The 26,394-nt window shown below is 43.3% G+C and overlaps 1 protein-coding gene across 1 annotated transcript in view; it reads right to left on the bottom strand.

Annotated features, from left to right (window-relative positions):
• The window catches only part of FRMPD4 (FERM and PDZ domain containing 4), a 149,816-nt gene that overhangs the window by 10,015 nt on the left and 113,407 nt on the right, over nt 1-26,394 (bottom strand). Inside the window, exons 5-13 of the mRNA XM_054581176.1 lie at nt 22,766-22,870; nt 20,065-20,172; nt 15,402-15,533; nt 13,181-13,300; nt 8,801-8,937; nt 6,058-6,184; nt 3,753-3,842; nt 2,803-2,985; nt 188-326 (exon numbers count right to left, since the gene is read on the bottom strand). Coding sequence (XP_054437151.1) covers nt 188-326; nt 2,803-2,985; nt 3,753-3,842; nt 6,058-6,184; nt 8,801-8,937; nt 13,181-13,300; nt 15,402-15,533; nt 20,065-20,172; nt 22,766-22,870 — 1,141 coding nt within the window. The remainder of the gene's footprint in view (nt 1-187; nt 327-2,802; nt 2,986-3,752; nt 3,843-6,057; nt 6,185-8,800; nt 8,938-13,180; nt 13,301-15,401; nt 15,534-20,064; nt 20,173-22,765; nt 22,871-26,394) is intronic.

The following is a 26,394-nucleotide window of genomic DNA, read 5'->3' as shown; positions in this document are numbered from 1 at the left end:
GATGATAAAAACCAACGTTTCCCTAGAACGAAATTAGACCATATCGGATGCCTTGGAAGGTTTTTGTGTTACATTTGGACAGTAGATTTTTTTATGCATACCATTTTAACTTTTCAAGGAAGAGCCTCATTATTTTTGGCAGGTGGGGTGGGGGAGTCAGTGCTTCATGAGGTTAGGACGACAATACCTGTTTCCTGTGTCCCTGCGTTGCTCTTGTTGGCCATGTTGAATATGGACCTCCTGGAGTCCACCAGGAGCCTGTAGTACCCAGCTGTTAGGCAGGCCAGGTTCATGGCATCGGATGGCTCCATCAGGAGCGTGATAGGCTGCACAGAACATAACGCTGGGTTAAAGCAACTCTCCTTGATAGCGGGTTGGCCAAAAAGTCTGTGTAGTTTTTTTCCATAAAATAAAAACACCTTTTTTATTTTCACCAATAACGTTATTGACTTGGATGTTTTCAGTATGTCGGTGATCTCTCATGTGGTAGAACGTTGATTGTTCTCAACCAGTGTCTCAATTTGATCGCTATCAACTTCCGCTGGTCTACCTGGCTGTGGAGCATTGTCCAGCGAGAAATCTCTAGCATGAAACTTCGCGAACCACTTCTGACACATTCGATCAGTTCATAGCACCTTCTCCATTCCCTGCACAAATCTGTTTTTGAGTTTCAGTTTTTACATTTCTTGAAATGGTAAAACATAATATGCTGAAAATGTTGCTTATTTTCTTCCATCCTCAATATTAAAATGGCTACCAAAAATTCACCAATTTTGCTAAGTTGTTTCAAATGGACACCGATATGACAGTTGTCACAATGTAATCTAACAAAATTGTTTTGAATGAAGTTAAAGAAAACTAAGCGCTACTAGAGCCATCTTATGGAAAAAAACCAAACTTTTTGGCCAACTGAATAACTTTACTCAGGTGACAATTACTGTATTTGTGCTTACGAACTGTAAACAATAGAAGTTATTGAGCAACTATTTCATTGGAGAGACAAAAATGGGGGGGGGGGAAAGTCAGGCATTTGGAATCTTTTCAAAGTCATATGGGAATAAAAAGAAAACAACATGGGTTTTGTTCCTGAATGGTAAACATTTTAGAAAGTGACAGCTAAGGAGTTTGTGACCAGATATGAACCCACAATCTGAAAGATCATAGGAAGATCACGTTTGGGTTCATGATGAAAATCACTGTTGAAGAGAAGTAAAAATTAAGTGGAAATGACTGCCAAGATTGAAAGAAAAGTGTCAAAGAAATCCAGAAACAGGATGCTTCTAAAAGAAACTGTAAATTAACAGGAGGTCAAAAGAGAGATGGGAGTTGAAAAAAGGCCTTGATAAAACTTTCTGGAAGCAATGAGGTTATTATTTCATTAGACACGGATCTTGGGCATATAGAAAAGGAAGTGTTCAATTTAAACAATTATTCTCATTGAGTTAGGAAGGGTGGCGTGCCTCGTGCGCTCTTGTTGAAAGAGAGATAAAGTGAGAGGAGAATAACGGAACAAAAAGAAGCAGACACCGAGGGAGACACAGAAACTGCGACATGATAGGCCTCTTGCTGTCACTTCCAGGTGTAGGACACTGGCCAGGTTGGATGGCCCCACTGGTGGCGTCTAACTTCCCATCCAAAGCCTCTGTACTATGTAGTGAACGGCCTTTTCATTCCATTTCAACTGAGGTCTCCCCTCAAGCCATCCCACAATTCTTGGATACAGGCAGGAAACCATATATAGGGCCTTGCAATCCACTTCTGTTTGAGACAGATTATCCCTGGTTAGAAGGTCTGTTATGACTGTATCCAACTCATCCTTTTTCCATGATGGGGCTACTGTTTTCAGCATCTTTGGTCATAGGCTAGGGCAGGCATTCCAAGTCTCTCCTTGTACTTTGAAGTCAACCGGAGCCCCCTGGATTTAGCCCATGAAATCCCATAGGCCATGGCCCACCTGGCGGAGCTCCACATTCTCATGGTCATCTCTTCCTGCTGCAGAGCACACTGGTGCTGTCTGATTTGCTGTGTAGATGCCCTTTCTCATATTCTCATTTCCTCTTAATCTGCTCTTCCCACACCACCCTAATAGAAGGGGGTCCTCCCTGTCTGTTCTCAGAGCACTTCCGGTTGGCGCCCGATGTATCAACACTGCCCAAATCCAATGGCTTATCTATTACTGCAACAAGAAGGTGGGGGACAGGGGACTTGGATTATTTCCTGACAAATCCTGTTTTGGGAGTAAAGTTTTACCCTTTGAGGATGATCTCAGGTTGTTGTTTTAAATGAAATGGCCATGATGTTCATCGGAGCCAAGTGTTCAGTCAGTACTAATTGCTACCGTATGAAAAGCCAGACTGACTGAAATACTCAGTTTTTCCAAAAGAATAAACACCTCAGACCTGATCTAACAAAAGGAAGTGGGAGTTCTAAACAAAGTGGGGAAAAATCTCCCTGACTGTCTACATAAGAGTCGTATACTCTAAAATGTCAGTAGGGAAAAACCTCTCCTACTCTATCTATGATTCATGTATTCTGGAGCCAAAGGGACTTTAGAAATGAACTTGCTTGTTTTCTTATGTATAGATGAAGCCATTGAGTCCAGAGAAGAATAGAGACTTGTCCCCGAAATCCCATGGCTACCTAGTGAGGACTGGGGTCCTCAGGCCTGCGTTGGGTGGATTTTTTTCTGTACCATATCACCCCTCTGACGTTCTGCACACACTGAAGTTTTGCCTGCAGTAGTGTGTCCCAAATGAGCTGTGTGTCCCGTCGAGACCGTGTGTCTACATCTGAGAAACTTACCTTCACATCCAGCACATGCAGCTCCACCCTCACCAAGCTTTCTTCCTCAGTAAACATCTCGATCCTGTTGACATGGCTGAAGTCAGCTAAAAGGGCCACCAGATTGGTTTTGGTGTTTATGACATGGCTTATGCCATATCGGGGCCCGACCAGGAGAGTCACTTCTGAGCGCTTTTCTGCCTGCTGAGAAAGGGACATTGAAAAAATATAAAAATACTAGCCTTCTTAAGACCTGATGGGATGTTTTTATAAAATTGCATTTTCTGCCCTGGCTGGTGTGGCTCAGTGGATTGAGCGACAGCCTGCAAACCAAAGGGTTGCTGGTTTGATTCCCAGTTGGGGCACATGTGTGGGTTGTGGACCAGGTCCCCAATAGGGGGCGCGCGAGAGGCAACGACACATTGATGTTTTTCTCCCCCTTCCTCCCTCCCTTCCCCTCTCTGTAAAAATAAATAAATAAAATCTTAAAAAAAAACCAAAATTGCATTTTCTTTAGAAAGTATTTCTGGGTTATATTGTACTAAGTCACCCAATTAGAAGAACTAGATATATGATGGCATTGAGGCTCTGATAAAGAATACTGTAGACAGTAACTGTTATCATAGTATGTAGGTTCATAATCATGAGAGGCTTTTAAAAAGGAGACACAGAATTTTTTTAATGTGAAAGCAACTTCTGGCCCAATGATTTAAGAAGGCCATGGTCGGAAAGCACCAGTTCTCTTGGTTCTTCCCATTTATTTTTCTAGGGGATGCTACAGTGGCGTTATCTAGTGTAACATTTTTCCTGATAGTTTCAGACTGCAGAGCAGTCAATGAGAAGTGAAGGCTGGAAACTATTCATAGCTGACTGTTTTTCTGTCATCGAAAGCAGCTCATTGAAGACAGCCTATGCAGTGACATTTTGCAGGCCTCCATGGCTTCCCAGAGAAAGCAAGAAAAGGAAATTACCACTAATGTTGCCTTGAACACACGACCCCCATACAAACGAAGGTCACTGAGGAACTTGAGATAATGGACCTTGGCTTGCAGGGCAGAGAGCTGTGGAGAGAGAAGAAACCTCAGCTGTGAACTCCATTGGGTGTGATTCCGTTCCTGCTGGAGACCAGCTGCAAACAAGGGCAGACAAGAGGATGGCTCTCCCTCCAACAGGTGGGCGTGACAAGGACTCTTTATGAAGAATGGCAAAAAATTGCTCTGCACTTGGTTTCGCGATGCAGGGTGGCAACAGGACATTTGCATTCAAATCGTTTTATTTTGGGGAAACAAACGAGAGATTCATAAGCACAGATACGCCTGACTAGTAAGAACCAGATGATAGAATTTTCCACTCAAACATCTGCTCAAGGGGGATTTCCGGAGGTGAGTGGTGCTCTCCAATGGCGATTGGAGACAGGGGCAGGCTGTACACATTCTCCCGTCACACAGGAGCCTTAACCAGCATGCAGAGTTTGTGGGCGCTGTCTTGAAGACACACCTGCAATGTATATAAAGCCTTTAAACAGGCTCTACCCGCCCAGCTCAAGTTCCTTACATTCTTTGCAAGTTCTTAGGGAAAATCAACTTTCTGAGCTCCAATCACTGTGGAAATGTTTAAACTTGCTCTATTCATTCAGCTCCAAGAATCTATTGAGGTTCATGAATGATTTACAAATGAAACTTTATCCAGATAAAATTTATCTTCATAAAGACTTAAATATGTAGATTCCTACATGACAAAAAAGTCCCTGATTTAAAAAAAATAGTTCACGGCTCACACTGAATATGCCAGAAATGTTTGTTGGAGGTGAGATTTTCCAGCAAGGTGAAGACCCTGAGTAGCAATAACTGTAAAAACTCTGTTTTCCATTGCAGATGACTTGCTACCTCATTTGTCAACTACACCTAAGTACACTACCTGTTAGGTAACTGGTATTTAGGACTATGCATCCATCCAACTTCTTTAAAAAACCCAAAGCACTTTGTGAATCAATTTGAAAGCAAACCACTCACCCTTGGCTAGAAAGAATGATCTTTATAGACAGTGATAGATGGGTAGATAGATCGCTCTTAGAACAGGTATCCAAACAATAAAACCAGTGGGCCAGGCTTGAAAAAAAAATCCTACTAAGTTAAAAAAATTAGCTTTGGGCAAATCAGAACTGAAATGTGAAAAATCTTGATCCATGATGTCCTGCTATATTTCTGTGAGCTCAATGTTTACAGAAACTGGAAGTAAGCCCAAGGAGCTGATAGTGTGTTGAACCTGATCATTCATTTTAAGAAAGCCATGGGGTGAGGAGGGAATAGATATAAGTATGCCTTAGCCAGTAAAAATGACTTAAAATCAGATCCTAAGACCAAGGAATTACCGAATAAACAGTGATTTGTGTAACAGTCACACAAGTTTCTATGGCCAGCGTCAACTGGAAAATGATCTTGGGTTGTTAGACTGCTTCCAGTCTTATAGGCCCAGTATTTTAAAGCTCCTTCTCCTGACTCCTGAAACCCTTTGCTTTGTGCTATCTATAAACATAGCTCTTTATTGTGACCAACAGTATATTTTTAAATAGACTTTGTGTTTCTTCTACTTGGTAAAAAAAGAAAAGAGAGAGAGAGAGAGAGAGAGATTTTAACACTAATGATGGTGAATGACAGAAATAATTTTATCTTCCCTCCAAAAGTAAGATTGAATTCAGTAGCTGTCACCCTGGGGTGATTGTGTTCCCCAGGGCACATGCCTGAGGTTATCTTGGTTGCGTAGAGGCCAGGGACGCTGCTAAATATCACACATTGCACAGGACAGCCTCTCTCCCCAACCAAGAATGATCTGGTCTCAAAGGTCAGTAGTACTGAGGTAGAGAACCCTGGTTTAATTAATGTGGCACCTGGTCTGCAGGGACCCTTGCTGGTGGCTGTGCAATTGAGCTGGTCTGAGTGGAAAGCAAGAGCTTGACAGAAATGTAAAATTATTTTACAAGACTGTGCTCTAATCAGAGGCCATGCCAGGTTCTCCTGCATGCCCATGTGAACACCCTACCCCCCAAACAATAAAGAGTCTACAGTTTGTAACAAATAAATAGGTTTCCATAAGAATACTTATTTTTCATTGGTATTAGAAACATGTTAATAATTTTATAAAAAGAGTTAGCATGTTGCTGCCTCTGAAAATTTGGTGCTAAGTATTTTATTCACGGGCTAATTTTAAACATTTAAAACAAAGCATGCAAGCTTCTCTCTTTAAAATCCATTGTCTATTAAGATGCAAATGTAATACCTTTTTACCGGGTGGTACCAAGTTTTGATTTGCTTTGACAAGGTGTGAAAGTGCTTTCTTTATGTTCTTCTCCTTCATGCTTTGCAGCACAGCAGAGGGAAGAAAAGTCTCTAATCCCCACTCTTTTCTGCAATAAAGAGCATATCTTTAATTTCACATTCTTCTGATGATGTGTTATCTAAGACAAAATGGCGCCTTGATGTTTGGTGGAATAAATGAAATCTTGGCAAGGTAGAGAAAAGGAGACAAGTCCCCAATTAGGGAAGCAACTTTTTTAATTTGCACTCAGAAAACACTCTTTGATCTCTAATACATATGTTTGCATTTTAAAAGAAACGTATTGCTCGCTCTCCAGAGAGAATGTAAACAGGCATTTGGAATCAATGGAAATTGAAGAGACTTCATCCAACCCACCCTGAGTCTCTTAGAATTCATTTGCATATCTGAGTTTGTGTTTCCAACACCAGTGTCTCTCCACCCCTTAGTTCATTCCCATTGTCACTGCTGCTTGTCTGCGCACTCTGTCCTCTCCTTGCGGAGAAGAGCGGATGCTGCGGCTCCTTCCTGCCCCAAACCATTCTTCCCTCCCCGTCTCCCTCATCAAAGGCTACTTGCCTAGAAACACACGATTCTCTTTTTCTCCCCAGCCAGTTCATGTCTACCTAACTCCTTCTGTCAACATTTCTTGCTTGGGGGGTAGGGTGGGGAGACAGGGTGGGGGTTCATGACCCTTAAATATGTCTGGTACTGATGAGGAGATATGAACATCTCATAGATGTGGAGATATAAGAAAAGAAACAAACAAACAAATGGGACTAAGTTAATATATTTTTGCCAAGAAGCCACTTCCCTATGACTACAACCCTACCCTAAGAAGGCTCCATATTTTGAATTTTAGGAACTCTATCCTGTGATTCATCATGTGCCCAAGAAGTGTCTTCTGAATTATGTGAAGAGCTTTGAGAAGGTTCTGGTTATTTCTCCTGCTCCAGATCCTCTCCGAAGAAGGGTAGGAAGACAGCCTCCTTCTGTGAGAGCATTCATGCTCTCTCCTTTACTAGTTCAGATGGTGTTTTTTGTAATCACCATTTTCTTCCTCCTCCTCCTCCTCCTCAGCTTTTAGTTATTATTTTTAGCCATTGTTTGGCTCTCTTTAGGGGCTATCATAATTCTACTTGTATTATTATTTTAAATCATTATTTTTCACATCTTTATGTCTTGTCTTTATAATCAGGTCAAAAATGATGGATGGTTAAGATTATAATTTATACTTTCTACTGTCCCAGCATGAATATCATATAAAACGCTCCATGAACATTTGTTGGGTGTATGAATTAAATTAATGAGAACATTATTGTAGGTGATGCAAGATTCTTAGTCAAGCTAGTATTCTGGAAGTTTTTGACTGTACCAGGTTCAATCAACCTGGTAAAACGGGGGTACCAAGAATAGCAACAGAAGGTGCATTTAGGTTGTCTGAAAATCTTCTCAATTTTTGCAGGCCACCTTTTCAAATGGAAGCCATTTTCACCTGTGCCCAAGGACTTCAGAAAGGGGAGTGGGTGAGGGTGTGAAGGTGTCCATCTAAATGTGAGACCTCTTTGTGGGCCGACTCCCTCAGGCTACAGTCACAGCACATGTGGCAAGAGAGAACGAGAGAAACCATCTGTGAAAAGGAGTGGACTGGGACGGGGGTCAACCTGGCACTCTGGAACTTAGAATGGCTGTATAGGCAGCTCATGGGATTGGAAGGCGGGATTTCAATGAGCTTGTACATGTCTTGGAGGTAGTAATGGAGAGGACCCTACTGCTTTTAGTGTTAGGGGGAGATGTGGCTTCAGCCCTGCCATGAACTTTGAAATATGATGCTCCTTTGTGTTTGCATTAGAGCTGCCAGGGTTAAGAAAGTATGGCTGCTTTACGGTATTGAATCATTTGCCAACAGGGAGCATACAGACTGGGCGACGGAGGTGCTTTTTTCAAGGATGACCCTTGAATAGACTCATCAACTGAAGGCAATATGAACTGTTTTCTAAGGAGAGGGGATCTTCTCTGGGCAAAGAGGTAGCATAGTGATGCTGTAAGTGCGTAGTCAGCAAGACGAGACATTCACATGCCCCCAAACGACAGTTCTTTACCACAAATACCATCCTTCCCTTTCGTGACTTAGAACATTACTTTTCATGTTGCATTTTGATCATCTAAAAGCACTCTCGGGTTATACAGATCACCTTCTAAATACAAGTGCTTCAAACAGTTACACAAACTATAGTGCAATGGGGAGTCTCACGGCCTGGTTTCGAACCCTGACCCCTCTAGTAAACAGCCTGTGTGACTTGGGTAAATTACTTAACCAGTCCATGCCTCAGCTGGCTCGTCTATAAAGTGGAGCTAAAATCCTACTTATCTCATAGGGAAGTTGTGAAAATTAAACAGCTTAATGTCTAAAAAGCGCTGAGTCCAAAGCTTGGCTTGGAACCAAATGTGTTTAGAAATTTAAAAATGTGTGTTTCATGTTAAATATGACCCTCATTTTAACCACAATTCTCCAAATGTGGATTATGTAAGAAATAGATCTCTTCCACCAAAAATTAACATGCTATTCATATATTTTCCCCATGTTTAACAAACGGTCTGCCACAAACAAGGTCAATTTTTGAAATAGAGACATAGATCAAAAATACACTTGGTCGTTAAGGGTACAGCAACTTTGTCTCTGAAATGGCTCCCAGTAAACACTTACTCGATGTATTTGAGGGAGATTTTCTGCGTTTGCTTGGTGGTAACGGTTGCGATGTACATTTGCAAGGCCGCCAGCCGCAGGGCTATGTCATATTTCAGCTCCGGCCCAAATCGCTCCTGTACGACATCGTTACAACTCTGCGAAGAGACCAGCAGAGGGCGCAGCTTGTCAAAGAACGGGCAGCACGGCTGCTGCCTGACGGAGCAGGTGACTGCACTCCCCCCTCACTTCAGAGGCAAGGAGGCTAAATGTGGAAACATTTGCACCGCGCTGCTTGGAACCGAGTCAATATTTAATTGCACTCACAAACATAGAGACCACACAAAAACATTTAACATCCATCGACAAGCAAACTGCTATTTAAATATTTAGGTTTTTGTAAAAATAATTAGGAATTAAGGTATGCAATTTCCAAACACAGGTGGTGCAATGGAACACACGAAGCCGAGAGAGCAAGGTGGCTTCTGGAATTAGGTTGCTGGAGTTGGAGTCCTGGGTTCAAATCCTATTCCTCCACTCCACAGGGGCGTGAGCTTGGACAAGTTTCTTAAAAACAGGGGGTTAATACGGCTCCCTATTTACAGGGTTGTTGTCAGGGGGAAACGAACTCGATGCGTTCATGTAGAGCCCTACCTGTAAACTGAAAGCACCCATACGTGTTAACAGTTACCGTCCTCTTCCTCTGTTATCACTTAGGGCAGCTTCCGGGCGGCAGAGTAGTGAGCAAGGGGGTGGACAGCAGCCGCCCTGGACTTAGCTCACCTGCTTGTGGGTCCCGGCTTTGGCCCCGGCTACCTGTCTATGCAACTTGGACCAATTTACTTTCTCTTGCAGCCACAGGCAGCTCATCTGTGTGACGGGGATTCACACTGATCACCCGACGGTAGTGGTGGCAGCTGAGCTGAGATGCCCAGCCCGCGCCTGCTCACGGCGCCCTGGTGGGCTTGGGAAAGGGGACTATTAAAATTCTCAGTCCATGTTAGCAGTGACAGCCCCCACTGTGACGCTGGCGGAGTCATGCAGGCTCTCAGCCTCAGTTTGTTCATCTGTAAAAGGAAGCCACCTAGCTCACCGGGCTTGTGGGGAGCATCACACGGAAGAGTGGCTGAGAGCGTGTTGTAAAGTGCAACGTTCTATATGACCGGAAGAGATGGGTTTTCGGGTGGCATTCTCTTGCTCGTTAGGAGCAAAGGCTAAGCCTAATGTCCACGCGATGTGCAGCATTGCCTAAACGCCTTCCGCGGGTGTGTTTATTTAGCTTTGTTCTGAGAAACCAGGCTTTTGGGCTGGAAACCACGATATGTAGCCTCTTTCTCCCTTTCTTATTCTTTACCTTGTCCCAAGACGATTTCAAGTGGAAAGCGGTATCAGGATTTGTTTGTCTCCCTTCCAAATATATTGACTTTACTAAATGGGAACACGTACCCTGATATGGTTTTTGCACACAATGTTTGCCCTGCGAATACTCAGCCCTGCTGTGCTGGCACCGAGCGAGGCACGTCCTGTCCCCACGCTCTGGGCGCGTGCCTGTAAGCCTATCTCCTCACCCCTAGGAGAGAGGTCCTTCTCTCCCCTCTTCCACGCCTGTGGTCTTCCATCTCTGCTTCCCCTTAACACCTGCCCCCTCTCAGGCTTGCCCAGCACTGCCTGTTGGAAGTGGGTGTGGCGGGAGGCGGCAGACAGGGCCTTCTGTTGGAGGCAGCCCCTGAGAGCAATTTCAGGCTGCCATTTGGTTTTGCTGGTCTTGGGTTTCACAATTATTCCCAAGTGCCCAAGGTTGCCCATAATGGAGCATCACAGGTTTCAGGGCCCACCTAGGGTCACTTTATAGTCACAAGAGATTTGAGGGTGAGGAAGCCATTTAACACAGGGCCAGGCCATAACAGGTCCTTGAATCAGCTTTTTCATAAGTCTTTTTCTACTTCTACTGCTCCTATTGCATAATGGATTTGAAAGAGGATTTCAGCATAGTATTTGGAGATAAAAGCTCCAGGTTCGATCCTAGGCTCTGTCAACTACTAATGAAACGACCTTGGACATGGCATTTCGTCTCTCTTTAGTGTCTTTTTTCTTATATGAAAAACAGGCTAAAAACAGCTAACTCACAGTTGCTGGGATTCTTGTAAGGAAGTTTCATAAAATGAAATGTGCTTTATAAAGGTGAGTCATCACTCTTACTTCTAAGAGTTGCAACTAGAACTGTTTTCTCCTATCCCTATTATATCCCCTGTGTATGTGTGTTTGGGTCTGGTATTTTAACCAGACTTCGGGGTAAATTTTTTCAAGGTCATTAGCCACTTAATTACGTTGTATATAATGTGATTGTATATAATTAGTTCACACTGCTCCTGGAGAATTAGTGTGAAGTCTGATGTACATACTTTGGTGCTAATCACGCTTCTATTACTCTCAAGTACATTACGTTCAATACAGTTACACAAGCAAATGGTGATTATTGTTCTGCTAAATAAAAGTTCCCAACAGACTCCACTTTAGTCCTGCAAAAAGTTCGTTCATAATGAACATCTTAGGTGTTAAAAAGGAAAGTGATACTGCTAAAGTGTTTAAAAATATTCTGTAGCCTCAGGTATCACCCTGTTTACTATGGTATTTTGCCATGTATAATGCACAGTTTTTTTGCTCCAATTTCTGAGGGAAAAGTAAGGATGCACATTATACATGGGCACAGTGATTACATACCATGGGTATAACAATTGGCATAATAATCCCAACTATAATGCACACCTGCGCATTATACACGGCAAAATAATGGTAATTGCTGTACCAATCATTTTGTCAATGGATACTGGACAGGTAGATGCCTGCATGGCTCATTATAGTAATGAATTAGAACAGTCTGGATTACTAGGGCTTACCGTTATTACACATGCTGAAATCTGTAAAATTCCTCATAGTCTGGTAATGACCAGGAGATTAATAGATATTATCACTATTGAAACCTGTTTTCATGGTCATGGTCCACGTAGCCAATGGCTACCATCCTCATTAGGAGGAGCCCGCTAGGCTGAATCAATTTTTGTCTTTATAATGTGATACATATTGCTTCTGCTTACTCTTTTGTTTTCTAGGCTAATTTTATTGCATCTTTTTAGTACTTTAAAATCAACATGGGCCCACAGCACCATCTGCAGATTCACTGACTTATGTTAGACAGATGCTACTTTAGACATACCGCACATTCTGTGATACAAGGCATTTTGAAGCAGAGGGTCTGAATCCAAGCAATTCTCATTTCCTATTCTCAGTAGAAGACATGTAAGATAATGGTAGCTTAATTTTAGCTTCTATCGCGGACCACACGTGGCTTTCCACCGCCCTCTTCCCCACTACCCACTGAACAGGTGGCTACTTCGCCACCTGTGCGACACCTACGGTGGGAAAGCGTGACCTTGGGGCAAGATCCCTGGACAGGTTTTACTGTTTTCAGAACAATCCCAGGGTATAAAAGATGTGTCTTTTATGTCAAGAGTGATCTCCGTGAGCTGCATTAGATTTGGGCTCACACACCTTCTCCGGAACCACACCTAGTAATGCTCCTGGTCTCCTTAGGTCTTCCCTCCCCAAGACAATCATTGAGGGGGCAAACTGACATCATGTGCCTCCTGATATGACGCGCTAAGGAGGACACAGAGCCACTCATGTTGTTCTGCTCCAAAGGCAGAACCTCAGTCAATTCATGAAGAAACATCTGAGAAAGCCAAACTGAGAGATTTCCACAAAGTAATTGATCAGTACTCCTCATAACGTATCACTTTAAGGAGGCTAAAGCGATATGACAACTAAGTGCAAAATGGGATCCTGGAGTGGATCCTGTTCTAGAAAAAAAATGGATATAAAGGACATTTGGGGGCACAAGAGGCAAAATTTCCATATGGACTACAGATCAGATCATGGAAATGTATCGGTGTTGAATTTCCTGATTTTGTTCATTGTACAATGATTGTAAGAAAATGCCCTTGATACTAGAAGATACACACTGAAGTACTTAGGGGTAAATGAGCATGGCTTTGGTCACTGACATTTACATGGTTTAGGAAAAAGATTGTGTGTGTCAGGGAGAGGAAAAGCATATAAACGCTAAAGATAAAGTAACTGTGGTCAAATATGAACAGTTGGTGAACCAGAGTGAAGGATATCAAAGAGTTCTTTTACTACTCTTGCAACTTTTTCATAACTATAACATTATTTCAAAATTGAAAGTAAAACTTAAAAAAAGCACCATGGAATCATTTTAGAATACATGGGCATTGGGGAGGAGGGGCGGGGTCAGAGATCCCCAAATTAAAGAATTTAGGAAAAGAACCCCACAGTTCATGTATTCCAAACATTCTTGTAAAACATGGCCCAATGCTCACATACCTGGACATAGAGATACTCGAAAGCAACTGGATCTCTCCTTAACAGGTCGATTGGATCCTTCGGGACAAAGCTAATTCGGAAGAGACACCTCATCTTATGGGAGCTGGGCCGCTGTGTCACCTGGAAGAGCAGACCATCACAAGAGTCCTCAGCAGTGACTGAGAGATGGCTGAGGGACACAGAAGCAAAGGCAACTTTCTTTGGGCATCGAGGAAAGAAGCGGTTGAAGCTCTTTTAGTACTCGTCCTACATACTCGTTCCTTGAAAAATGCACAGTCCTGGTGACTTAGGTCAAGTTCCTCCAAAGCAGACCCTGAGAGGAGGGACTCACTAAGGAACTGCTCCTCGGAAAAGCCAGCCAGGAGGCGGGGGAAGCAGGGCCGGCAGGAGAGGTTGCTGAGCAAGTGCCTGGTACACAGCGGGGCTTGGTCACAGCCCGTCCCTTGGGAGACTCTGGAGGGTAACTTACACCATAGAGTCGTGAGACGTGAGCCAAGGAAGCACAGACAAGCCCTCGGCTTTGGGCTGCTCTAAGGGGACGTGACTTTCCAGGTTGGACAGAATGTGCACTCGGAGCCTGAGGGCGCTTTTGAGGATGTTGGGTGTTGTTCAGCACAGCAAAGCTAGGGTGGGGGTGGGAGCTACACAAGGGGACCCTAGGGGACAGCGCAGATACAGCCTGCTGTGGTTTATCACTGCATAACACCGTGTGGGGTTTTCCTAACTTAGACCCAAGACTGACTGTAGCAGTGACAGCTGGCAGTTCCAACCCTGGATGACACCCCGTTGGCAAGTAGGAAGATAGAAGCCCAGGAACACAATCTGCAGTCCGCAAATTTCCAATCTGCTGAAACTTCTGATACCGTGACATTGTTCAAATGGTTCGAAGTCGTGTGCGATTCTATATGGATTCCTCAGGGTTAAATTAAGGATCATGGTGCCAGCGCAGCACAGACCAACTCCTGGGTGTTAGTTTCTTACCTCCTTTTGTAACCAAAGGGAATCAATTAGTGAAGAGTAGGTGCTTAGTACACAGATGAATGAACGAAAAGACCGAGAGAAAAGAAGGTAAAAGCTCTTCAGTGTCCCCAAAAGAGGCCAACATGATGAAGCGCAGGCCATGTAGCACGAGTCAGCATGGCTGCTCTGCTTGTAGTTTTTTTGTACTTATATGTACTTTTTATGCGCATGTGTGCAGTTTCATGGACTTGTAACTACTTTATGCAGGGGACAAATCTGGAAAAACAAAAATGCTTGTGAACTGCAGTTTAGAAATTCAAAATAAATATGGCGATGGCTTTATTGTGCCTCATGGCGCATGTGCATGTGTGCGTGTCTGTATGCTTGCAGTTTACATGGCTAACGTCGTTGAGTAGAAGAATTTTAATTGGGAAAACACACCCTGCTTTGAAAGGTATACTGGGCAGGATTGCAAAGCAGCGCGGACCCATCAGACTCAGGGCTGTGGGCTGCTCAGCCCTGGCTGATGGCGAAGGGGAGCAGGGAGGACGAAAGTAGGAGCCCAACAGCCTGAAGTTCTCTCATCATTGAACTCTCCTACATGAGAGGCACTGGTCGACATCCCTTATACATCCAACAAAGACTCTGCCGGGTGGAATTACAAGAAAAGTCAGGGCGCAGAGCTGAATTCAGCAGCCAAGCAGCCTGCTTGTCTCCCCAGAGAACAGATGGGGGTGGCATCTTGACAACCAGGAACTGGGACAGAGTGGTGGATCCCGTCTTTACAGCGGGCAGGGCCGGGGCAGGGATTTGAGGCTTCCGAGAATAGTCCGAAGGACACACCCAGAACTTCCAACAACTAATCTAATTTCGCCTTCATTTAAATAATCTCAGAAACCATTTCCTTTTAATGGTTTCAAGAGCTCAGTGAGGAAAACAGGTGAACAAGTCATTATAATGACATAAAATATAACCCTACAGAGCCACATTCTAAAAGAGTGGCTGCTGAGCCTTTGAATGATAAATCTGTTTCGGAGGCCAACTGACAGTCTGTGAAAAATTGACAAAAAGGGAAACATCACCTTGAGGTGTAAAATCCATTATTAATGCCAGCGCTCCCTTTAGCAGGGCCACCCAGTGATGCAGCGAACACAGTTAAAGGGTTTTAGGCCAGGGGGCATTCTGGGGCCGGGCAGCCTCTGCTCGCAGCTGCTGCAGCCGCAGCGGCAGCAGCATGAGCGATCAGTGGCATCTCACACACCTGAGTTAGGGTCTCCTGTTCATGCAGCAACAGCAGCTTGGTTCCGGCCCCTTCCGTCCTCTGCTCCAGCATGAGAGAGAAGTGTTCGATGCCTTTGATGGAGAGTTTCTCTTGAAGAGTTAAGATGACATCCTTACAGAGGAAACATTGTGGAGATGTAATCAAAACCAACGTAGGTCTCCTGGGGAGTCTACCATGACTGAGAAGAGTTGCCCAAATAGACTGCAGATCTGTAGTTGTTATACTTTGATTGGTACTCATGCTTGATGCTCCGAAATGTCAAAAAGATACAGAAGAGAGGCCTACTCTCTCTTACCTTGATCCTGGCCTCCTCCACCCCGAAATCTCTATGGGGTTCAGGAAGAGGCAACAAAGTGAATAGCTGGGGGAGGTGTTTACCTGTCACCTAAGGTTTTAATCCAGAATGGTTATCGATAGATTGTGTGCAGTGTATTCAATTCAGTTCTCCGTTTTTCTGAATGGAGTGGTAATTAAACTACCTCTGAAAGTGGTCTACCCCAGAGGTCAGCAAAATAACGCCTGCAGGCCAAATCTGGCCACCGTCTGCGTAAATAAAGTTTTATTAGCACACAGCCACACCCATCTGTTTATGTGTTGTCTCTGGCCGCTTTCCTACTCTGGATCAGCTGAGTTGAGTAGTTACAAGAGACTGAGTGGCCTTTGAAACCTACAATACTTGCTATGTGCCCTTTACAGAAAAAGCTGGACAACACCTAGCCTACCCTTCTGTAAGGTGGTAAAGGCACGTGGGCTCTGAAAATAGTCTGGTTTCTAATCCCAGCTGTACCGCATATTAGCTGCGCAGCATAGAGCGAGTTGTTTAACCTCTTCCTATCTTAGGGTCTCTATCTGTAAACTGGGGCTAGTAGTAATACTTGCCTCAGAACGCATATAAGGACTCAACAAGTTCATACACAGAAACCGTCTATTACAGCAGTCTGGCACAGACATAGGATGCTGTAATACTATGCATACATTAGCTGTTATTTTAAATCTCTGGGGAAGGTAGAATGAGCAAGCTTTGTCAGCAATCCTTTAAAGGACTAAACATCTGTGATCAGAAAGGCGTTCCATACACAAACATATGTCCGCCAGAATGCAAAACCATAATATGTTCAACCATTAATTTTCTCATGTACTTGAAAACCATCGATGATCTCTCTTCAAGGTAATTTATGCTCATGTGCTAAAAGTCCCACAGAGCACTGAGCCGTATCCAGCCGGGGCAAGTTTACCCCACAGCAACACGTGGCAACTTCTGGAGATATTTTTGGCTGCGACAACGGCATTGGGGATGCTAGGCATGGAGGGGTGCTGCTAAGTATCTTGCAATGCACAAGACAGCCCCCGCGGCAAAGAGTGATCTGGTCCAAAGTATCGACCGTGCCAAGATAGAGAACCCCTGGCATTTGCAGAGTTGTTTGTTTGTTTTCTGATCTTTCTAAGGTTTTGATTCTTCACTGTGGACTTTTTTCACTGTCTTCAGGCCCCCTGAAAACAAAGATCCCCGCACCTACCCACCTCCTAAATAACCATTCAACAGAAATGCCTTGACTATATTGAATTTCATAAAAAGACTTTCGGTTGCCTAATTTCTTGCTCAAGGCCCAGAGAAGAGAAAATAAGACTAGTCTTCATGTAGCAACACATACTTTAGGAAAACCTCCTGAATCACCAGGGAGGACACTGGAAAATCAGTGGCAATACTTTGTTCTTATTGTGATTCTGTAGCAAGATTTTTGGCAATTTTTATTAAGCAATGCCGCATCCCTTCCCTAACTATACTACTTCCATTTTATGCATACCAGCACATGTCTTTTGTGATAATAAGGCTGTTAGGTACAAGATAACCACGATTCCATGGGAACTTTTTGCATTGCTTCCTGTCTCGTCATTGTCATCTGCCATCCTCGGGGAAATCAAACTTAGTCTAGTGTGGGCTCCTACTACAAAGAAAGCAGAGGAAATTACACAACAGGAGTCAGTCTCCACTAAATTCGGATTTACTTCTGTTAAAAAATGCATTTAGGTCTTTACCAAGATCTTTGAGTGGGGGAGGGGTACATCTGTAAAAAGCTTTTCTGACCAGTAGGTGTCATGGAAAAAGGCCATTGTGTCTAAGGGATCTGTAATATTGCAGCTCTGCGGGTTACATCAGGGCTCTGCAAACTAGGGCTTGGCGGTCAAATCGGACCATGCCCATTCATTTAGATAGTGTCTTTTAGGAAAAAACAAACAAACAAAAATCATTTGCCTAAAGAAAGGTTTGCCTCTTTACGCCTGGCTCTTGGGAGGTAACTTCTATAACTGTGGAATGTTTTGCCTGATAGGAGTAGCTTTGTTTACCTGGGGACCTGAGGCCCCACCAGATAATCTATGCTAGCAATGTGATTTATGGCGGGGATCTTGCGGCATCGGCTTGAGCTCTGGAGGGGCTGGATACTAAGTCAGCCACACAGGTGGTCAGCTGTGTCTGTGTTGCCAACCACCAACGGCAACTGAACACCAAGGCTCGGGGGAGCTTCCCTGGTTGGTAGGACTCCGTGCATGTTGTCACACATCACTGACGGGCGAAAAGACTGCACAGCTCCCCCGGGAGAGGACAACCGGAAGCTCTATGCCCAATCTCTGTTGCCCTATACATGTTTTCCTATTGTTGATGTCAATTTGTATCCTGTTGCTGTAATCAACTGTAACTGTGAGTATAATGATTTGCTGAGTTCTGTGAGGCCCTCAAGTGAATGACTGAACCCCAGAGTGGTCTTAAAGGGGCTCCTGGACCCACCTTTCTCTGGCTGCCGTCCTGATACAAGAGATGGGTATCGGGAGATGGGCAGTCGCAACAGAAATCAAATGTCCCACAAAGCCTAAATTATTTACTCTCGAGCCCTTTCCAGAGAGAGTTTGCCAACCCCTAAGCTGTTAAGCTGATCACTGATTACAGTAACATCTCACTATCAATTGATTTTGAGTAGGAATAATGGACAAGGACTTTTGAAGTCATCACGATTTAAACTTAGCAGTCTTGTATGAAGGAAGTTCATATTTCATCTGGAATGACTTAAGGATGAGTTAAATGCTCTGTCATCAATTTACTCTTATTGTCTGCTCTGTTACCTGCTAAATCACTACCTATTTAAAGCAATGCAAAACAAGCTGCTTGCCGGTATCATGATAATAAGAACGCACAGTGAGTGGGCCTTTGCAGAAGTACTTCCACTCATAAGATTTATGCTGATTAATTTAAAAATGGAGAATTAGGAGCTGACTATTAATAGACATTTTAAACACATAGTTGATATTCTGTTGATACATTATTGTACAGAACGTCACTAGGTACTTTTTTTTTTATTTTACCTCAATAAAATCTTTTTTTTTTTTTTTAACTGTGCATTTGAAGAAAGCCTATTTTATGCTGATGGAGCATTAGGGAGCAATCAATTCCTGCACACAATTTTGTTCAATAAATAAAAGAATATGTAGTTGTTTTTTTCCATAGGAAGGAAACATGGGGGAAAAAACCTACATGCTTTGTCCTAATCCCCATTATTCAAACTCACCTGTGGCTCTGAAATACAGCGGTGCCCCCTTATCTGCAGTTTCGCTTTCCACGGTTTCAGTTACCCGCGGTCAACTGCAGTCCAAAAATACTGAATGGCAAATTCCACAAATAAGGAATTTATAAGTATTAAACCGCTTGCTCTTTTCAGTAGTGTAATGAGATCTCGCTCCATCCCACTCGGGATGTGACTCATCCTTTTGTCCAGTATCTCTACACTGTATACACTCCGCAGCTGCCAGTCGCTTAGTAGCCACCTCTGTTATCAGATTGACTGTCGCGGTTTCACAGTGCTTGTGTTCAAGACACCCTTATATTACTTCATAATGGTCCTAAAGCACAAGAGCATTGATCCTGGCAATTCAGATACACCAAAGAGAACTCATAAAGCGCTGCTTTTCAGTGAAAAGGTATGCATGTATAGGAAAAGACATAGTATATATTGGGTTTGTTATCATTCGCGGTTTCAGGCTTCCACTGGGGAGTCTTTGAAGGTATCCCCCGAAGATAAGGGTGGGGCTACTGTAATTGAAATGCTTGGTGACTCTTTCTTTTCACATCTCCTCCTAAGATGCATGCCTCATTTCTGCCTTTTGGGCATCACATCATTTCCGTGAAAGTGGTTCAGGAATTGAAAGTAAATGTTATTTTTACATTATCCTATCCCTTGTTTTTTGCAGGACACCAAAGTAGCAGATATTCAATTAACAGCTAACATATTAATCTTCTTGGTGGCTAACATTGCTGAGAAATCATGCTGGCTTTGGGCAGGGTGCCAAGCCTTCTTGGTGATAGTCAGGCTATTTTAATTAATCTGAAGTCCCATTAAAATGACTCACTGTAGTGGTTCTTCACTGATAGCACATTATATAGTTTTGCACCACACACACAGAAAAACCTTCTTAGCCTAAGGTTTTTGTTTGGGTTTGTTTTTAAATACTCACACACTACCTCTCTTGGAAGCAACCAAAAAAAAAAAACCCTCCCAAATAAACAGTTCTGAGAGAAGGTCCTGTCACATGACACGCGCAGAGTTCACTCCCTGCGTGACAGTGTCAGCAGGAGTTCAGTGGGCCATCTTACCTTTATGGAGGTGCTGGAGTCAAAGCGAAATGACTTGGTCTGCCCATTTTCCAGGTAGACTTTCAAAACATTTGGCATAAAAAGAAGTGAATTATCCTTAACAGTTTCCTGTTTAACAACAACAACAACAAAAAAAGAGGGAGGGGTTTAAGCCAGTAGAATTATAATTCTGCTCTTTGCAGTAGCCACACATATCTACAATTTATTCTAACACAACATAAAACGAAAATTGAACTCTCTGAGGCCCACCAAGGTGTCCTTTTGGTGATATCCAAGTTCAGTTATTCATAGTGAAATTCTTTTCCAGCTACAAATAACTTGGGTGACTCACATAAAAGACCTACCTTTTCCCACCAGAAAATCAGTCAGAGGAGTTTTGTTATTTTTTTTAAAAATTGAGTTTTCCCATTGGAAAATACAATTACAGAAGCGACTCCTTTGTAAGTCAGCCACAACATGTGGGACCATGAGCCGAGACTATAGCAGAGCAGTGTGTTTGTAGCGGAACGAGCAGCAGCTCAGGGGATGGTTGATGGGATGGCTGACAGAGGTCATGACGGGGAGTCACAGGCGTTAATCAGCTTCAAGTGCAACGTAATTTTGTGAAACAATTTTTAGCTCATTAAGGAACATTCCCCACACCCAAAGGGGATGACATATAAGGAATGGGTTAACGTGGGGATGGAGTGAGCACTAAGTCTCTCGCAAACAGATCGTAATTTAAAAATAACTCAAAAAGAGGAGTTTGAAACATGACCCCAAGTGAACAACAGAAGCATATTCCTTGGAGTTTTTTCTGTAATTGGAAGTAGGGAGAGACGAAAGGCGGGGAAAGAAGGCTGCGGGCTGAGTCCACAATCCTTGCAGTGAACCGTGTGGCTCACATGTGGTTGGCCATGAAGTCACAGGTGTCCAGGGGAGCTCAGCGATCACGCAGCCGCACTTTCTGTTTGACAGATGAGGAAACTGAAGACGCCATGCCGAGAGACTTGCTAATGTCCCCCAGTTAGTCCATGAGGATTCAATCCCTCAGTATTTCTGAGCCAGGCTCTGTGCCTTGTACTTCCTATTTCTTTCTCTGAAAGTCCTTCCTCTCCTTTCTATACTTCACACCTGACTTCTCTGCTACGCAATTCTGTGAGCTCGTTTGGCTCCAAGTCCGGAAGACATGACACACAAGGACTCAGAAGAGCAGACCGGAGGTGAAAAGGGTCACAGAGGCTGAGGAGCAGACATGTCACCGAATGTCCCTGCCACACACAGGGCTGTCGTGAGGCAGCAGAGGCTGCAGGAGATGATTGACCCCCTAGGGCTGTCCTCACACACCAGCTGCCCGGAACGAGCCCTGTTTTATTCAGGGACACAAGGAATATGCCCCAGCAGCTTCTCGGGTCACGTTCTCTCTAAAAGATGCATAAACTCATTACCCAGTCTCATGCTCAGAAGCTTGGCAAAAGATGAGGGAAGTTTCACGCAGCCTTCTGTGATGCAGTGATTTCCCTGTGGCTGGAAACTTCCAGCCTTAAGCTGGAATGGCCTTGTTCTGAAATGATAATGTATGGCAACTCGGCATCCAGAGTGATGGGAATCCACGGGACTGAGCAGAACGCGCCATGGTGTGACGCGGGGCAGCAGAGATGGGGTGATAGATGGGTGACTGGGGGGACGAGCCCACAGCTAAATGCTCACAGGGCAGTGCAGTCACAGCCTTATGTCTGTCTCCTCCCCGCACAAGCTTCACAATAATATGATAGATTGGCCAGCTAAGGCCCTGGACTCCAAGTAGGGAGGACAGAGGTCACCAAGCTTAGGTCAGAAGATACTTGGACATGAGTGCCTTAGCAAAAACGTATGGGCTTACATCGTCAAACTCAGGTCCAGGACCGCGCTCAGGAAAGAGCGTGCAAGCCCCGGCACAATGAGATTTTCCCCTTGTGAGTTTATTTAAACACTACCAGCAGCCACGAGGTAAAACCTCAACCACAAAAAGCTGGCCCTGCAAAGGTCCAAAAAGTAATCGTGCCCAAGATGCCAGCTTTCTAAAAACTAAAAACGTTATGCTATATTTTTGGGGGAGAAAATTGAAAATAAAGTATCATATTAATGTTTGCATTATTCATTTCGAAGATGGGTTATGTGCCTGAGCAATCATGATTTCCATCAAGACCTATTGGTGAAAATTCTGACAATATTTTTTCACTTCTGGTTGCATATATGAAGGTTTTCCATCATTTTAACTTCTTCCCATTTTGATTAGTTGAAAGAATAAAGACGTTTTATTGTGGATAAGGAAAAACATTAGTGAAAATACAATACCTTTTTCAAAACACACAAGGGGCTCTCGTGGAAGGATGGTTAGCTGGCAGAATGGGAAGAAATAGGTGGGAGTTTCAAAGAGGCACATTTTACTCAAAATGAGGCAAAGTCAGTGCCCTCAAATCAAACGGACCCCTTTGCACAACAGTGAGGACTCCAACGGGGGAAGCGTTCAGGGAAATACTGGACTATTCCAGATTCTGGGAACATTAGGGGGAAGACATGAGGCCTGACCTAGTGACCGCTCAAGCCCTTCACAATCCTGAGATTTGACGCCCTTCTGAATTCCGACACTGATTTCAGATTGATCGTTCCAGTGGGGCTACTGGTTTTGCTTAGCGCCTCGACGACTCACTGAGTCACAAGCAGATGACTGTGCACTCACCGACACCTGGCCGTTGATGATGACCTCCTCAGAGAAGCGCACTTTGACAGGATTGGACTTTAATCTGGCCTTCTTTGCAGCACTAATAAATGCTGATTTGGGAGACTAAAGAGAGAAAACATTTCATTTGATTATTGGTAACATAACGCAAACCTTGTAACAGTCGTTTTCTGTCTTTATCCTTCCAGATATAACAGTATTTTTGAGTGTTTGGTATATGCCCAAATCGAGGATGAAATACAAACTATTGGATGCAATCAAAACCCTGTCACACACATACAGTGATAAGTTTGATTTAGTCACCAGACCAGAACTATAAACACCATGTTCCCCGTTCTTACTGAGCACATCTCCAAGGACCTTTTTCCATGGTGGCTGTCAAAGGACCTAAATCCTGATTTTAATACAGAGATTTGATTAGTGTGTGGAAGGCGAGGAGGTTTATGATGCCTTGGTCACTGATTACCTTTTTTTATAAGGTGGAGAAGAGCCACTGATTGTTCTAAAATGATTGATAATCTCCTTGTTATTCACATGAAGGGCATATGGGTATGTGAGCAGGCAAACACACACACCCCCCCCCACCCACCCAAGGCTTCATGTACCGAAAACCTGAGTTTCAGCCTCTTGTTGGTAACCTGTGATCCTCTGGTCTTACAGGGTAGAGAGAAACCCTTTACTTAGAATTGAAAGCTGGTTTCATATCCTGCCTTTTCGTACAGTTTTTGCTGTTGTACCATCTTTTATTGGAAAGAGGGCTGGGGAGACTCAGTTCTTGTTCCTCGGAAACTGACAAAGCGCACTGAGAAACCCCGCTTAGAAAGGTGGTGTGACCCTGCAACGTCCCTGGCTGCGCGATCTTGGCACATTTACTTCATCTGAGAATCATCCTCGTTGCATAGTTTTAATGAAGCCCGATGGGAAGGAACTTCACATTGAGGAGGCGTATGTACCACTTGTTTATTTTTGAAAAGAACTGCATTCTCTGCTGAACCTAATATAGAAGTAAATATGTAGTGTGAATCATACAATTGCTATTTTATAGATTAAAATGGTCAAGTATTGGAAATTGCATATGGTTCAATGTAATGCTTTTCATACTATGTAGTCCTAAAAGACTGAGGATGTTGTGTGAAGAATTCTAGTAATCAACCCTAGAATCAACACAGAGGCTCAACCTTCTCTGTACTACATTGATCTAAAGGCATAAATGCCAATTAGGGTGCCCCGTATTTTGAATATCAAGTAAAGTAGAAAAAAGGGATTCCCATCTTTGTCAATATTGGACGATTTCATTCTATTTATATGAAATATACAGAACGGGCAAATCTAGAGAAAGAAGTAGATCAGCAGTGGCCGGAGGCTGGGGGAGGGGAGACCAAGGAGTGACTGTTGAACGGGTATGGGTCCCCCTCTGGGGTGATGGAAAGCTTCTGCAGCTAGACGGTGGCGATGGTTGGACAACATTTGGTATGTACTTAACGCCACAGAACTGTACACTTTAAAGTGCTTAAAACAGTGTATTTATGTTATGTGTATATAGTAAATAGTAAAATATTTTTACTGTAATGTAAAACACTATAATGAAACAAAACCACTGTTCCAAAACACAATAAAACATGTGTGGGTAGAATCCTGGGGGAGCTTTGCTTTAATACTGGGGGAATCCTGTTATTTTTTCCAAAGTCCTTCTCCACACCCCCATTCACTCTTCATTCTGATCAGTGTCAGAGAACTGGGTGGACGGAGGGTTGGACCTCCTGGGCTTTACTTCCTCCACTTATACCGGATGTTTTAAGAGAACGGCTGCCCTTTAAACAAAACTAAACTAAACTAAAAACAAAAACAAAATGAACTCTGAATGGCTGTCCCTCAAAAAGAACAGCTTTGAACACGCTCAACGTGACTTTCAAAGTCCTACCTGCAGAGCTGAAGCAATGACCGCGGTGCTCTCATTGGCATCTTGGTAATTATAGGCCAAGTTTAGTAACGATTAACAAACCAATCATATAGTAGTGAGTTCATTTGCTTTTGATGTACAACTTTCGAGCTGAAGGGAAAACATTCTCCCTTAATGATTTTGAACAGGTGATATGTACATCGGCACAATGAGCTTAGCACAAGTGAAGTGGCTGTAATAGAGCTACCCTGAACAGACACTACTAATTAGACGAGATGTCAGAATGCACCAACACTCTGCTTCTCTGGTATCGTTCGGGAATGAAGGATTCCATACACGTTCAATGTGCTGCAGACTGAGGTTTATTACTCTTTGCATCTGAATGTTTTAATGTAATATCTTACTGTATTTTTCTAAAATGTTCTACAGAATTCCTCACCTCCATAATAATGTATATTGAACAGAACTTAATTTTTTAGGCATATTCTTTGATCTGTAACAATGCAGTGATGTTCCCATGGGAGTATATAGGGTTATTGGCCTCAGGATAAGTGGCCCTATATGGTAGAACTTGTCAAGGTGGGATGCTTCTCTCTTTTCTCTGCAGCCAGAGCATGCCCACCACTTGTACCTCATCCCCATATTTACTCACCGTGCCCTAAGGAGAACCCTGGCACTGTAGGAAAACCAGAAAGCGAACTAGAGAGCTAAAGTAGTTCAGCAAATATTTTATACAAATTTTGAAGTCTAACTAAGAATCCATACTAGCACATTTTTCTTGCTCTGCATTTGTGACTATTTCATGCAATCGATGTACATTTTAAAAATTACTTTCTGCCCTGGCTGGTGTAGCTCAGTAAATTGAGTCATGGCCTGTGAACCAAAGGGTCGCTGGTTCAATTCCCAGTCAGGGCACATGCCTGGGTTGTGGGCCAGGTCCCCAGTAGGGGGCGTGCGATAGGCAACCACACATTACTGTTTCTCTCCCTTCCTTTGCCCCTCTCTAAAAATAAATAAATAAAATTACTTTCTGCTAATAAAAACTTAAGCTCTTCAAGTCTGAAGTTTACTGAATTAGAAGCAACAAAATAATGGCTTATTCCAGTGGCTGGAGTTTCATGGGAGATGTAAAATAGTCATGACTACTGTTTTTACTTGGACTTCTCTTTGTGGTTCAAAAAACATACAATGTGCATACCACCCAAAAAACCTGATAAATTCATTTCTTAATAACCTGCAGACCTGATCATAAGCACTTCATATCCTGTGGTGCAAACTACAAGTAATTACCATTTAGAATAATCAGATTCTCCTGCTGTTAATTAATTTTAAGATTAGAAGGCCTCTAATCAACCCCTGAACTCCTTTCCAAATTTGTTGTTGCTGAGGTGGCCATGTTAAATGTGTGGCAAGCTCCTGATGCTTTTAGAAGTCCCTAAAACATAGCTTGAAAAAAATAGTACATTAATAAGATTAATTTCTGAAAGTGAAGTGTAAGATCCTGGACTTGCAATCCCTGTAGCTTTACAGTGCTACTGATAGAGCAGGCATTGAGAAAATGCTTGCTGATGACTTAGCTAGCCCATAGTTACCTTTGGATAACCTAGTTTGTAGTCTCCCTAAAACAACCCTTAAGAGAAGGATTCATAAGCAGGTAGCTGATTTGGGAGGTGCTCCCAGGAAGCACGGATAGGTAAGTGAGGGAAGGGAGAGATGGAAGTAGAGCCAG

Source organism: Pteronotus mesoamericanus, unplaced genomic scaffold (assembly GCF_021234165.1).
Source record: "Pteronotus mesoamericanus isolate MK-2021 breed Mesoamerican mustached bat unplaced genomic scaffold, CSHL_Meso_final contig_65, whole genome shotgun sequence".
NCBI lineage: Eukaryota > Metazoa > Chordata > Mammalia > Chiroptera > Mormoopidae > Pteronotus > Pteronotus mesoamericanus.
The sequence above is the reverse complement of the archived record's forward strand: the minus strand, read 5'-3'. Positions and strand labels throughout refer to the sequence as shown.